The sequence below is a fragment of the Siniperca chuatsi genome, linkage group LG13 (genome assembly GCF_020085105.1).
Source record: "Siniperca chuatsi isolate FFG_IHB_CAS linkage group LG13, ASM2008510v1, whole genome shotgun sequence".
NCBI classification, from domain to species: Eukaryota; Metazoa; Chordata; class Actinopteri; order Centrarchiformes; family Sinipercidae; genus Siniperca; species Siniperca chuatsi.
This window is the reverse complement of record NC_058054.1, coordinates 8,858,696-8,875,136: the sequence shown is the minus strand read 5'-3', so window position 1 is coordinate 8,875,136 and position 16,441 is coordinate 8,858,696. Positions and strand designations below refer to the sequence as shown.

Here is a 16,441-nt window from a genome sequence, read left to right as displayed (position 1 = left end):
AGTATTCACTCTCCTTTGTCTCCATCAACTCCTGGGGGAAATATCTGGCTCTTTAACTGCTAAATGCTCCACTATGTTCACCAGCTAGCCGCTAACTGTGTCTGTCTGTCATTTGTGCTGGACAGGTAGCATACAGTGGGTTCATAAGAGCTTTTTTCCCCTTTCTGATGCAGGTGGAAAAGGAGCTGATGAGAGCAGTGAGACTGAATAAAAACAGTAGAGTTGCATGCCGTAAAACCAAAACAGTGAGCTGAAAGTCACTAAAACGCTCCATAGAGCTGAGAAACTTATGAGCTGGGAACTGCAGAGTCGGGTGATAATTCTCTGTGGGTTTTTCATTACAAGCAACCATTAGTAATTTGATCCATTGTTAATGTAAAAAAATCGATTAGTACAGCTTTAAATAGATTTCACATTAATTTATTTTTTGTGTCACTTTAGAATATATGGCCAAATTTCAGCAGATGCTATGCTGAAATTAGATTACGTGTCAGTTTTGTATGGTGTTTGTGCAAGGAGTACTCTTATGTGTTTTACCCCTATAAGAGGGCATTAACCATCAATAGATGCTATGTCAGAGACTGACCAGTTATGATTATGGGTTGTTGTCCTCAATTAATTTTCAGGGAAACGATCTGATACTGTAGACAGTATCGGATGCAGTTGTGTATTTGCACTGTATTTTAGTGATTTTTTTGTATTTAAGTAATCAAGAGAGCCTTAACCTACTTATTCTTATACAAGTTGGAATTTATGAGTCTGCTCAATGTCTAAGGAAACATCTGGCTCGCTCACTCAGGGTAAAACAAGATGGGATCCCTCAGCTTCCTTCCTCTGTTTATGTCATGGGTTTAATGACAGGGATATACAGTAAATCCCGTGGCAGGAGGATGTCCTTCTCTTTGCCTGTTAGATCCCTTGATTATTTTCTATCTGGTTTAATTTAGGACTATATTGAAACATATAGATCACAGCTTCCCAGCATAACCGCCACAAAGAACTCTGATCATAGTCAGAGCTGTCAAAGCTGTTTATAATCCATATGGAATGTCAGCTGAGAGTGGGAGACTGTGAGGGAAAAGGATTACTCTGCTAGCACACTTTCTTATAGAACAAATAGAGATACACTGTATGTGAATGATAGAATAAGTGCTAAAAATGTTATTTGATTAATCAGTAATTGACTGACAAAACACTAATTGCCAACAACTTTAATAATCAATTAATCACTTAAGTAATTTATCAACCAAATTGACAAATATTTGCTGGCTCCCAAAATGTGAAGATTTGCTAATTTTATATTATTATAAATTGAATATCTTTGGGTTTTGGATTGTTTGTCAGACAATACAAGTTATTTGAAGATGCCACCTTGGGCTCTGGAACGTGTGATGGGCATTTTCTTTACTATTTTCTGAGTTTATAGACTAAGCAATCGTTCAGAATCAATTGATAATGTAAATAATCATTAGTTTCAGCCCTATAGATAAAATGAAACCAACCTTCATATATGTGAATGTGAAATGCTGCAGCTGGAGCTTCTCATATAAAGCTTAAAAACTATGTTAACCTCGAAGTCAGGTTATTATTTGCATGCATATAAATGGTGGTGGACATGAGAAACACCTGTCACCTCAAACTACAGGCTCAGAAATAACCAGCGTAGATTCAACACCTTTCTGACGTGTCAAAAAAACAAACAAACAAACAAAAAAACATTAGAAGCTTCACAAACACAGGGTTTTGCAGTGCTTGTTTCAATAGATTCTGCAGGTGTGTACACTGGCAACTCATTTCAGAAGTAAAGGGGAAATATAAAGATTAAAATATATATATTAATATATATATATATATATATATATATATATATATATATATATATATATATATATATATATATATATATGTAGTCATGGGAGTTACGACCACCTCTGTGGAAATTTGATAGAAGAAGGAAGGGAAGTTGACACAGACAGAGGGGGTTTCACTGCAGCCTACCCCAGCTGCAGCAGCTCTCGCTGTCCTCCAGAGGCGGTGCTGGAGTTTGGTGAGACGAGCGGACGGCGCTGAGCGCAGCTATCATGCCGCGCACAGGCTTAAAATAGGGACAAAGTTTTAACATTTGGCATTATCCTGCTGTATTCACCGCTCTCCGACGACATGGAGTCCTACTGGAGGCAGTGTGCGATGTGGCTGATCAGCTGCAACGTGCTGCCCGCGAACCACCGGGTGACTGCGGACACGGCGCAGGTGTTCGACCTGGCCCAAACCCTGCGGGACGGGGTGCTGCTGTGCCAGCTACTGAACAACTTGAAACCTCACACCATCAACCTGAAGGAGATCAATCTCAGGCCACAGATGTCACAGGTAGACTCAGCATTTCTGCGCTGCTTTCAAAGCAACTTGTGGTTGTAACGTGTGAAGAGGAACTGCAAAACTGCTTCGAAAGAATAATATGAATAATAATAATATGAAGATTAATAGTAAATCTGTAGTGTTAGATGCCGACAATAGGCCAAGCCAGTCAATGTAAGTTAATTTATTTAATAATCAGGTCAGTTAAAGTGGAAGAAACCAAATCATTGTCAGTTATGCAAATGGCCAGGGACTGTAAAATGCTATGGTAGGCATGAAGTGGGTAGACTTACAGCGACAAGTTGGCAGCTGCTTTTCACTAGGTGATTTTTGTTTTGTTAAAACACCTGCAGGCAACAACACTAATTTGGATACAAAAGCCTCATTCCAGTGTTCTTAAAAGTTGAATGTAGAGGTATGAATGCAAGGTATTCCATGATTTCAAAATAGACCAGTAAAATGTCAGGATTTGCAGCAAAAGGCAACCTTTTGATTTCATTTTCCATCTGTCACATACAACATGATAAGTGCAGAATTTCAGAACACAGAGCACATCCTTGCTCTTCAAGAACTGTGTCAAACTGATAAGTGTTACTGTGGACATTTTAGAAAATAAGGCCTGATTTAAAACTGATTTATTGTACACTTTCATGTCTTTATTTTATTACATCTTGCTTTAAAAAAGCAATTGAAACTCTTTCTGGTTAATTCTGATCCCTCAGCCTGTGAAACCCAAAGGAATGGTCCAAGGCTTGACCTGTCTTTACCCATAATTCTTCTCTCTGCCACTGGAGAGGCCTGATAAAATCTTGGCTTTGATCCACCCATTAGTTAGGGAACTTTTACTATGTGTGCAGCAGCTTGTAGTTTGCTTGCGACTGAGTATGAAGCCTTATAACATGTGTGATTAGCCATTAGGAGACCTTGTGATTTCTTACACTTATGAATAGTAAAAGCTAAAAAACTACACATTTTATTCAAGAAATGTACTTTCTACTACAGATCACTATTTTGGCCAGGACACTCTTGAAGAAGAGACTTAAAAAAATCAGTGGTTTATAAAGGTTTATTGTAACAGAAGAAAATATAATAACTTAATGTGGTGAAAAGCATATTTGACTTGAAATAACTGAGACAGACGTTTATAGCAATATATCTCCTTAGATGCTAATAAGCAAAAATCTGTTGTGGTTACCAAAATACTCTAATAATAATATTGTTCATGCCTTTTTGTAATATGTCACTATAAGAACAATACTTCCTGTGCACCGCCTTGTACTCACTTCATTCAGGCAACATTGCATGTGATTAGATCTTTATCGGGCCTTCTTAAAAGTATGATTCATATGATAAATGTATCATCTAGTCACACTCTGATCACATTTGATTCCAAGTATTCTCCAACATACATTTTGACATCTTAACCTATTAAGGTCAAAGCACCCATTAATAAAAAAGAGCATGATATTAAGCACACACACAAAAAGTTTTAACATAAGTAGGTCTAAAGATTTGTTACTGGACTTCACATGCTTAGTTTTTTAGAGATTAGATTAAACACATTTTTTTGTTGTTGTCACAAGTGTATGATTGAAATGCTGCATCACCACAGATTCCTTAAAAATGATTTAATCAAAGAAACAGTTTTTAATTTTACCATCCACTAACTGCCATAAATAAATGGAGGCATCTACTCAAAATGACCATTTTTGCCTTCAAAAATCTTTGCTTCTGTAATAAATAAAAGCCAGTCTCCTAGCTGGGCAATAGATTGTGCTCTGTCTTACAAACTGCAGTGCTGTGTATGTTCTCTGTCAGTGCACGTCCACTCGTCTTTTATATTCTTGAAAGACAGTGAAAGCAAACCCAGGGCATAACATGCCAAACAATGGATAGTCATAGCCTGCAGCTGTAGGGCATCTGAATATGGTCAAGAAAGGCATGTGTGTCAGTGGGCTCCAGATTTTAAATGGCCCTTTCATTGTGCCCTGCTGACCTACGATCTTGGAAATGGAAACAAGGCCATGAAGGTAATGGACTGGAGGACAAGAGTGCAGTGTACTGTGATAAAAATGTGCCCAGAAGTGCTATTTTTACCATAGTGTATGTTAGGCCTTGGTGCAAACCATGGAGTGTGACAGTAAAAGTCTTATGTATGGATCATAAATAAATAGGCATTCAATATCTTCTCTGCTTTTGTTACTTAATTTTTTCATAGAGAAGGTGAGAGAACAACTGATATGCAAAGAAAATCTTTCAAGAGAGACTTCAGAATCAGACAAATCAATGCTGTTAAGCATCTATATATATTATATATATGTGCACAAACTTTACCAAGAAAGCTGCACTTTTACTTTATAATTTTTCATCTGTGACGCCAAGAATGTAGTGTTTATTGCACCAGGGCTGTGACTGTAATCAGGAGTATGAGGCTGGTGCTGGTGCAAAGCCATCATGTTCATTCACTTCCTCCGCAGACAAACAGGGCCCCAGGGGGGCGGTGGAGTGATTACAGGCGTCTCCACGATGAGGTGGCATGATAAAAAGGAGCCTATCTATTCTCAAGAATCTTGTTACAGCTCTGCAAATGATCACATATGCATTTCCTAGTTTAGTCATCACTAAATAATGTGCAAATTATGCTGGTACATTTGTTTACTGCTTGTTTACTGTTAGAATACTTTACTGGGTGTTTTTATTATACGTGGCCCAAGCTTGACTCAGACCCAAACTCATAACCATAAGCAATTGTCTTCATGAAAGTTGTTTGACTGCAGTCTTCCCACTGTGACACAGATCCTAATAGGAAGCGACACTAAAAGAGCACATGCTTAGTGGTTTCATTTTGTACCATGAAACTTTCAATTTTCATTTTGCTGTGTGTGTGTGTTTTAGAAAGGTGACTTCAAGTTCTTTATGCTGTCATTATACTGTCAACATAGGTTTATTAAGGCTACAACAGAATTAAAGGGTTGGTTCATCCAAATTACAAAAAAACAACACACTTTTCAACTTACCTCATTGGAATCCAGCCATGCAGATAGTTTCACAGACAGATATCTGTCTGAGATTTCTGCAATGGAGGCACATAAGCCTGTGCTTATTTGTGGTGCTGAAAGCATGAAAAATTACATTTACATCTCTTTCCAGAAACTATGTCGCTGCTACTCTGGATAATCCACAGACCATGCTGTCAACTGTTCAGAAGATCATAGGGACTATTTCTTTGGTAAAAAGTACTTCCAATAAAAACTGCTGGCAGCTGTGACACTGTTTCTGCAAAGAAATGTTGATTTTGCAATGTCTGATTTGTAATTTCTCAATGCTACAAGCATTGAAAAAAGTACAAATTTCTGCAAGTGCTTACAAGTTATGGAGACAATGGATGCTAAATTGATGAGTGCCACTTTTTGCCCTTTGCAGTTCCTGTGCTTGAAGAACATCCGCACATTTCTGACGTCTTGCTCTGTGGTGTTTGGGATGAAGAAAAGTGACTTATTTGAAGCCTTCGATCTCTTCGATGTTCGAGACTTTGGAAAGGTAACACACACATCCATCATTCTGTTTTTCTGTTACAACATGCTGAAACAATCTCTCCAACAGTGGTCAAATTTCTTCTGTTCTGCTCTTTACTGTTCTCCTTCCTTCTTTTAGCTGCCTTCTTCTCTAGTTGCAATAATTTATGAAAGCTTTTCAGTATCTAGCACCTTTACAAGCTGTTTTACAAGGAAATCAGTTTGAATGAGCACATTGTTAAATTCATGGGATGTCTATTACAGCTGAGCAATGATGATGATTGTGCTGGATGTCGGTCTAATCAATAGTGCATTTTGCAGTTTTTTTTGCTCAGATGTTGTAGTTAAAAACAATAGGGTTGACACAAACATCAAAACTGTGTTCCAGTGTGCAAAACAGCAAATGAGTGTTGTATTGCCAAAACCCTTCTTAAATCAAGAAAATCGTCAAATCCTTGGTTTGCAGCTACAATAATTCAGAGGTGATAAAAACAATTTAATTAACAAAATATTTAAAGGTAAAATTCTGCAATTTTATATGGCTGTCGAGTCAGGGTTGATAGTAAATGTATTCAATTTAAGCAATAAATTCCTGTGCTTGCTATATTGACCGAAAAAGCTGAGTTCTCCATGTACCAGGATGCATTGCGCGCAAGCTTCTAACACCCACACTCACCCAGCAGGCTTCCGTATAACAACAAAGCTAACCTAGTCTAGCTGCACTTCTACCGTGAATATCACCACAATAGCCGCTTCTAAACCAGCTTTCCCCCTGCAGGCAGAGACTAGAAATCCATGCTGAAGTAGCCTGTAGTACTTCCTTCTCTCCAACTATGTCATTGTCCTGTCAAATGACAGCGCTGGATGCAGGAAGAAGTACTTGGCAAACTCAGTTTTCTCTGTCAATATAGCACTCACTGAGGAATGTATTGCTTAAATGACTACATTTACCATCAACACTGACTAGACATCCACATAAAAAATGCATAATCTTGCCTTTAAGTATTTTTCATTTAAATAAAAAACTCAAGAATATTGTGTGAAATCTGTGCTCAGTACCTGCACTTGTATTAAAGGTTTTTGCAAACTATTCTCTATACTGTAGGTACTGTGCGAAAAGTAAAGACAACTGCTTAAACAGAACTGGAAATCCTTAAACATTAATTGAATTGTCATCACTGCAATCTGCGTCTGAACATTGTAGAAAAATGGTAATACATCTGACTGCCTGTACGTCCAGTCACACATTCAGATGCATGCAGTGTAACATAATAAGACCCATATGATTTAGAGCCAGTCAGAGCTGTGATGTCTTTTCCTCTGATGGAGGCCACCCGTTGCCTGGTCTTGCATTTTTCTGGTGCACTTCTAAAAGGTATGGTATGGCTTCTTTTTATTGCTATGTTATTGTGGGAGCTGGTTTCCGTGTGTGTACAGTGTTACCAGGTCAGTGGGTTATAGTGCGCTCCTCCTAGCTACTCACAGCTTGCAGCACAGGAGCCTGATTAAATTCGGCTGAAGAAAGCACACTCACTCTGACCAGCCTTATTCCCACATTTCCTTAGTTCAGTGCATAACTTTGCCTTCAAGCATTATGAGTTGTCTGAGCATCTCTATGTTATCCATGGGGAAATATATTATTATTTGTTAATCTGCACGGAAAATATTTGTTTTAGAATTCAGTACATCTAAAATACAGAAGATTAAGTCTGTAAAAGTGTTATCATCATTTCAAAAGGGCTTAATTTGGCTAAACTACTATCCCTTATGTGCAATATTTTCTTTTTATAAATCCAATTATTGTGTCAGAGCAGATATTGTGTCTATTATAAATAATTTATACAGTATCACATGTGGTTTGAGAACTCTAGGTATACTTTGCTTATGTATAAGGAAATTTTAATTAAAACAAATGTTCTTCAGGCAAAGGGTATATCAAAAGTAATTTAGTCAGGTACATGAGAAAAAATTTGTATTCACTTCCCTGCAATAGAATAAACAGTGGTCATTGGTTCTCTCTGTAAGTGTGAGGGATTGCATATTGAGCTTTGCGTGCAGTTTGCCACACAGACTCTCTTTTCTTTCAGTTCAGTGTGTTGTGTTCTAAAGAAGCTTCCAGTTAATCTGGCTGCTGATAATCCTACAGGGGAGGTGCTGCCTGCAAATATGTACAGTACATCCAAGCCGGGCATAATCTTAGTCATGTTCAAGAGTTGTCCATCTAACAAACAAGCTTCCGGAGGGGGAAGATTGCGCTGCATCATTACTTTTTTTAGTTAAAAATACGTGTGTCTGCAGGTTCAGCGATTGGGTTGGATTGGCTCCAGGAAGCGTTGTACAGCCGAACAAGAAATACTCAATCTCTTCCTTATTTTCCAGAAAACATTCAAAAGAGAACATCTCAAATCTCAGCCAGTCTAATCCACTTGGGTTGAGTTGTGCCAACTCTGCCCGTAGACTGAGCATTAGTCCACTGAATATCTAATGAGAGCTCTCTAACCTACATTCCCTTGCTGAGTTACTACAGGCTTCACCCCGGGCAGCCACACTGATTGCATGCAGCGGCCTGGAGGCCAGAGAGAATGAAGGGAAGAAGCAAGAAATGTGTTTATTTATTCCCTCAACATAAAATTATGTCAATCTTGACTGTAAAAGCAAATGTTTGCTCACTAGTGAACAGAGAAGGGTATTTTACTTTGAAGGAACGGAAATTTTTCTTCTTAAAGAAATACTTCAATGTTGCACTTATTTGCTCTCTTGCCGAGAGTTAGATGAGAAGATTGATACCACTCTCATTTTTGTACAGTAAATATGAAGCTACAGCTACAGGCAATTAGGATAAAGACTAGAAACAGGGGGAAACAGCTAGCCTGGCTCTGTCCAAAGGTAACAAAATCCACCTATCCTCTAAAGCTCACTAATTAACTAATTAACGTTATATCTCATTTGTTTGATCTCCTGTAGTCTCCTTTGGTTATCGGGAAATTACTGCCCCCGGGCAAGAAACAGTCTGGCACATAACCCCCCATAAACCCAAAATGTGCTGTCTTTATGATTCTGTTTTAGTATGGATTAAACAAACGAGATAGGCTACCTTTAACTTGTTGTGTGTTTGATGAGACCCTATGGGCTTAAACTATACTTTATTGTTTATACGTGTAAATGCTACTGCTTGTATAATTTAGATAACAAAATAACAGCGATTCAGACATGCACATTTGATTTATGACATTATGTTACAACTTTTCTACCGTTTACTTTCATTTTTTAATGGTGCTCTGGAGATTTAAGATACACTTTGTAAATAGGCCACACTCACCACAGCGGTTGGACTTCAGCTCTGCTTGTGGCTTTGCTTCTCAAGTCACGTGTGGCTTAAACTATGTGTCAGATCATCAGACCAGTCAGGTCTGAGAACGACTTGTTTTTAAGACAACCTAGAAGGATTTACAAGTCATTACACAAAGTAAACAAATGTTAGATTTTTCTAGCGTACCTATACGGGTTCTTCCTTCTCTCTTGAACAACTTATATTCTACCTTTTCCTCTTAAGTTATTCTCCCCTCTTAGCACTACATGTTTTTGCATAGCATCAGCTATCACTAGCGTTACATCAGTTTCGACCAGTGTGATGTGTGCGAATTTACACTGATAGTGATAAAGTTCTCTTTGCAAAAATACCACAGAAATCAAGTCATTCATGTATTTTTTATCTCGTAATACATAATGTTGTAAAAGCAAAAGAAGATTTCCTTGAATCAATTGACACATGACTTTTAGGACCAGAGTGTGTTTCAGGTTTCTAGTTGTGGAATAATGATACACAGCTAAATATTAGGTCTGCAAGTACATAACACCACATTTCAAAAAAAATCATCTCACTTCAAAGGCAGAATTTTTGTTTTGTTTCAGGAAAGACATTATTTCGACTGCTGTAAATAACTTTTTTAAATAAGTTTTAAAGCTGGTCCCACACACAACAGGACTCTTTCAAGTCACAAGCACACTAAAGCCACAGCACTCATTCACACAGGAAGAAGAGATAAACTGCAGATAGACAGGCTGTTCACGTATCTAACCCCATCCACTATCTACTTTTTTAACCATGCCTGCAAATCCAAATCCTGAGAACAGAGTAATTTGCAGCGTTGTTACTCGAAGCTTCTTCATACTAACCAGAGAAATTATAAAATGAGAGAGTTAACTGGCAGATGAATCATGTCCTCTGCTAATCTGCATTTTTTGGAGATAGAAGCATGAAATCATTAAATTTGCTGTGTTTGTAATGACACATAAAGTACATGTTGTGCAGTCTTCTTAATGCAAGCGTTATGATTTTTACTTTGGCGGCTTTCTAAGGACTTTGAGCCGACATCACTTCGCCCTCATCAAACACATATAGTATCTACTGACTGCACGGTGTGAGCTGTCAATACTGTATTTCTGAACATCGACCAGGACATGTTGATTATAACATCCTGTGGTTGATCTGTTTGGTCAGTAATGATCGCGTATCTGAGTGGATAAAATTGATGTTCAGTGTTCTTGGATTTTTACTAGGGATGTTCCAACGACTAATTTCCCTTTGATTAAAAATAAATTTATATTTAGACTAGTCGCGTAGTCTAAAAGTAAGAAAACAGTCAGAAAACAGTCAGTTGGTAAACAATGTCATATTGGATTGCTGAGTGTGGCTAACGTTAGTAGTGCTAGCACCAGCAGCCTGCTCTCCTTGCAGGGTAACGTCCACATGCCTGTGCTGAATGTAGTTATGCATTGCTCCGGTCGAGTGGTTATATGGCAGTTTATTCTGACACAGCTTGCATACAACCTTATTTTCATTTTCTAGATCAAAATACTGCCAAACTGTGCTGGTTTTATGAGATATCATCTTTGTCCCACTTTTCACCTCACTGTTTTACATCCCAGCATTAGTGTGTGTGTGTGTGTGAGGGGGCGTAACATCTTTGTGTAACATCTTAGACACAACAGTTAAAGGTGGGGTCAGTGATTCTGGAAAGATTGTTGGTATTTGAACTGAACATATGCACCCCTCCCTTTAGTGCTTCTTCAGATGCTCTGCCCCCCAAATTCATGGACGCGCATTGCCAAGGCAACAACACTAACAACTGGGCAAAATGATGGAATCCAGAGCATCTGCTGCCCAAGGGAAGCAAAACAAGCATAAATATAAAACGTCAAACGAACAACATGCAAGCACACAAACACAGCATCCAAAACACAATAGAGTAAAAACTAGTGAGAGTTAGTTGTTTAGATTGTTTTGTTCGTCAAAACAACATTGACCGAAGACAGGGCCGTAGGTTTGTAGCTAAGCTAACAAGGAAGGTAACGTTACCTAGCATACATTTCGAATTATGCATCAATCCAAAAAATCCCCCTGTACTAGGTTTTAGGTCTTCGTGGCTATAAAACCCTTCGCAAATATTCTATGGACAAATACCATGATGAAGAGTGAACAACGACACAGCAAGTACATTAATGTAACTAATGTCAGCTAGGTTGTGGGTTAGCAAACTGTTGCTACAGTTGTTGCTGCGAAGCTAACAGCCAGAGAGGACGAGACGGTTTCCCAGAGCCAGCACACCAGCTCCAGACAGCGATACTCACAATTCTCCTGCTACTATAGCTAACATCACAACAACAGCATATCTTGGCAAACTGGAAAGTAAGCTGAATGTCTATGGGCAAGTAATTTAACATTACCTGACACAAACATCACAAACATGGGGAATCGGGACAAAACAATACTGACCTGTTGGTTCTGTGAAACATAGCAACACTAATGTTACCCATCTGTCAACTAGAAACCGAGCAACCTCCCCATCCGTCTTCATGCCTTTCAACTCTCGGAGGTCTCATGTTAACGTGGCTCTTCGCCCTTGCCTGATCATAAAACGTCTTCTTCAATTATTGTTATTCTGACCTTCTCCTCTTTGACTGTTCCTCGGCCATCTCTCCTTCTTGACAATGCAATTGCACGTTAGCATGTGCCAGATTTACCGTCCCTCTCGCTCCCACTGCCCCTTGTCCTGTGCATGAGCACAAACGCCACCTGTTGCTGATTGGCTGGAATAGTGTTGTGTGGCTCGGTCTGAGCCACTTTGTTTATTTCCCATTTACAGAGCCAGGGCTGTGTAAAAACACCAGATTTTATTTCAGTGCACACACTGAACAGACATCTAGCAGACCGTGAGGAGATATTCGCAGAATTTGACAAAAAGACGTACACTGGATTAGAATTACTTACCCCACCTTTAACCAGCGTTGTACATTAATAAAATATTAATAATTAGTTTAACCAACTAGTATTTCTGGTGCCGACTAAGCGAGGGTAGCAACATTTAATTAACTAGTTGACTAATCGTGCACATCCTTAATTTTTACAAGCCCTGATAAAGGAACACTTAAGGATTATTATATCGCAGTTTTAGTTTTAATTCAAATCACTTCTGCTCTCCATTTTCATTTATGTTAGCAGACTTCAGACACATAAGTGTACAACTAATTTATGATTATTGCACACGGAAAAATCATACTTGTTCATTGCTTGAATCTAATGGTGCACACCCATGCATTAGCTATACGTTTTTAAGATGTATTTTTTCATATATAGAGTTGTGTATTTATTCACTGTATGTGACTGAAAAAAGCAACTTTCTATTAATGAAAGTAAGGAAATTTTAATTTTGATAATATTTTATATTGGCAAAGCAGCATGTAGAGGTTTTACATATTGAATTATTTGTGTTTTTGTTTTGGTACAGGTTTACGCTCTTTCTCACACATAAACCCCCCCACCATCACACAGACACAGACACACACACACACACACACACACACACACACGCACACAAACAGCCTTATGCAAAGTGTGAGATTCTGAGGTTGCGTGACCATTTCCTGCAGGCCATGCTTGTCTTTCTCTGTCTCTCTGTTTGTCTGCTGCTGTCTGTCTCTCGCTGTCAGTTTGAATTTTATTTATTGGCATGATCATAAGTAAGTGAGGTTTTGCCAAAGAGATTGTAAAACATTTACAATTTAAGTATAATAATTTGGGATGTAAGAAAAAAAGACAACAAATGGTTGGCACATTACTACACAACATTGGAGTCAGACTTTGAAGGAGCTCAGTAAAGCTTCATGTGGTGTTCTGTTTTTTATGGTGTGAAAGTGAATCGAATTCTTGGTTCTTGAGTCTTATTTTGGTAAAATCTGTTGTTGCTAGCTTGTTGTGTATGCACCACACCACTTTTTGGGCCATTTTTATTAGTGATAGTAGAGAGTTGACAGGAAATGAGGGAGAGATAGAAACAGCATAGGTCCCCAGCTGGATTTGTACTGGGAATGTAGTGGTTCATGTTGGTATCTTAACTCCTAAGCCACAGGGGTGCCCTAAGCATTTTCATAGTGGTAGCTAATGTCTTGCTACCTGTTGAGACATTGGTTATTGTTAAGTGTCCAGCAGATAGATGCTAAATAGTTGCTATGGTGTTACAAATGTTCCCTATGCAGTTGCTAAATCATTGCTAGTGTGTTGTTAGTGTGTTTCTATAGCCTTTGGGGTGATTATGAGGGCTTCAATGGGTGGTTAATATAGTAAATATAGTTTTCAAGTTATTTGCTAGGGTGATTTCAGTGGTTGCTACTGCACTCTCACACTGTCTGTTCCTCTCTCCTCTCCTGCTCTCTCTAAGTCTCTGTCTCTATCCAATTCAAAAACATGAATTAACACACCTTTTTTTCATCAGGTTATGGACACTCTATCCAAGCTCTCTTACACAGCAACTGCACAGCAAGGAGGATTCAAGTAAGTCACCCAATATTAAAAACCAACAAACAGGATTGGATGTTATGAAGTTATCGATGATGTGGTTTTTTACACATTTTAGAAAATGTGCCCCCCCTCCTGCCCTCCCACTTCACCTCCACCTCCTCACCCCTTTACTGACACCTGTCATCCACTAATTTCCAGTTTTACCAGGTGTTTGTTTATTACCAGAAATGAGACACCAGTTCCCAAACGCTGATTTAGTTTTTTTAAACAATCTGTTTATTAGAAGTTTAGAGTAAACGAAGCCCAACCACTAAAAATAGCAATATATCAAATAGGGCATTACAAAATAAGGTATATTAATTTTATGATATATTATATAAACATACCAGAGAGTACACACTGAGAGACAGAAAAGAAATAAATGAGGATGTTGTTCATCAGCCTGACTTTTTTTAGGATTAAACTATTTTAATCTACAGAGCAGCTTCTTCCTTCAGGCTGTGAAACTACTTAATTCATCCACTCCACCATGTAAAATAGTTTTTATTTCTATGACTTATTATATATTCACTAATCTATTGTATATCATTTTTGTACATAACATTTGTTTCTGAGTAGCATGAAGGCAACTCCAATCAAAATCTCGTTATACAACCCTGTGTTGTAAAATGATCAGTAAATCTATCTTATGTTAGCTTTATGCAGAATTTTCTTTTAATCTGTTCTGTATTTCTTTATTTTTGCATCTTTAATAATTTTTCAGCATCCACTGAACATGATAATGGGAAGTTTTCGTTAAAATTAGGCTTGTGGCCCCAATTGCTGGTTTTCAAGCTGCACTGATAAATTAGTTAATTTGTCCAAACTGGTTGTAACCAATTTGAATACATTTGAATACATCAAAAGTTAGTTTACTGCCCTATAGTTTATTCATAGTGATTTTTCTGTTAAACACTGAGCCTCACACTGCTTTGCTGTCATTTCCAGGCCATTTCCAACCGAGGAGAACCTAAAAGACGAGGACATTTACAATAATCTGGAAGACTTGATTGAGTATGTATGAGGCTCCTCTCTCTTCAGGCCTATTACTGGTGTTGATAGAACATGATTATTTCGCTCAGTAGCAAAACCATCCACTGTCATCCATGTTCTCCAGGAGTCTGTACACCCACATGTTTTGGTAAAAGGCTTGACTCCATTTGTCTGTTACTGTCAGAGGGAACGTATGAGTAATTCATGTTTTTGTTAAGTGCTTGCATACCACCCACATTAAGGCTTTGGATGGTTGCTGTTGACAGTTTGACTGATAAATAAAGTTGAATAAGGGTAATCAAATATGTTTAGAACAGATACACTATTTATATATTTTCACTTAGAGTTTCAGAGCATGCACTCTTTTAATTGTAAATTATGCCTCTCTAAAGTATTTAATTCTCTAATCCATGCAGTGATCAGTAGTTAATGATGAGTTTATGACTATAAGAAAAAGAGCAGCCCATGTCTTGATTCTTCATGTATTATTGCATTACTCTATTGTTTTTATAATGATAGAAGACAATTTGTAATCAGGTATACACTGTACAGAAAATGTGTTGCCTTTTTGTTTATATATGTATATATTTCTTACTGTTTAACATTGGATTTAACATATTATCGTTTACATTATCCACAAATTGTTGCCCCACTGCTTTCACAATGCAAAAAATAATTTGCGACTCATAATCAACACATTTTAGAGATGTTAATATATGTGTGTGCACATGGTTGTGTGTGATAGTGAGAATGCCCCAGAGGACGAGGACGACTTGTATGCGGCGGTCTACGGGCTGGAAGAAGACTACGCAGGTGGAGAGATCTATGAAGACCTCATGAGGACTGAGCCACCCCCATTGGTACCACAATGAGTCACACACACACACACACACACACACACACACACACACACACTCTCAATGTTGTGCAGAACACTTAAATAATTTTTTAGGTCTACCTTTAAATGGCATATTGAATATTTTAGCTTCAGTTTCAACGTCTCACCTGGTACAGTTAAGTGGATGAAATCCTCTTCTGTAACTTAACATCAGGATATCTTTAAGTACTGAGACTCTTTACTTAAATGAAAGTACCAATATATTATAGTAAAAATACTCAATTACAGTCCTGATTCAAAATTATACTTAAAGGTGTGGTATACGATTCTAATCCAATATACGTCTTTTTGTCAAATTCAACGAATATCTCCTCACTGTCTGCTAGCTGTCTGTTCAGTGTGTGCGCCAGTGTTGGCTCTGTAAATGGGAAACTAACAAAGTGGCTAACACTATTGCAGCCATGATTTGTGTGTCAGGTAACGTTAAATGACTTGCATGTAGGAACTATTTTCTTTCCACTGATAGTCCTACATGAAACTGCTCACAACAAGGTCAGTGGATTATCTTGAGTAACCGGGTCATGATTTCTGGAAAGAGACATTGCTGTTGAGTTTTTCAATTTTTTATTTTTTTTGGTGCTTTGAACACCACAAGCCGAGTGCCATATGGTTCGATTATATTCAAAAAATGCAAACATCTCTACGGCCGATATCTCCAAAACTCGGCAACTCACACCAAAACAATCTAGTTGGATAAATGGCACTACAGGTAAGTGGAAAAATATGTATTTTTGATTTTGGGGTGAACTGTCCCTTTAAGTAAAGGTACACACGTATGATCATCAACTGTACTTTGAGCATCCAAAGTAAAAGTACTCATAATGCAAAATGACCCCTCTCAGA

At 38.0% G+C, this 16,441-nt stretch overlaps 1 protein-coding gene across 2 annotated transcripts in view; it reads left to right on the top strand.

The window, feature by feature from the left end:
• Positions 1-2,004: 2,004 nt before the first annotated feature.
• LOC122887089 (guanine nucleotide exchange factor VAV3-like) overlaps positions 2,005-16,441 on the top strand; it is a 52,693-nt gene continuing 38,256 nt past the window's right edge. For both annotated transcript variants that reach the window (XM_044219963.1, XM_044219962.1), the window contains exons 1-5: positions 2,005-2,367; positions 5,779-5,895; positions 13,643-13,701; positions 14,656-14,721; positions 15,446-15,560. In XM_044219963.1, the coding sequence (XP_044075898.1) occupies positions 2,161-2,367; positions 5,779-5,895; positions 13,643-13,701; positions 14,656-14,721; positions 15,446-15,560 (564 nt within the window). In that variant the 5' untranslated portion in view covers positions 2,005-2,160. The remainder of the gene's footprint in view (positions 2,368-5,778; positions 5,896-13,642; positions 13,702-14,655; positions 14,722-15,445; positions 15,561-16,441) is intronic.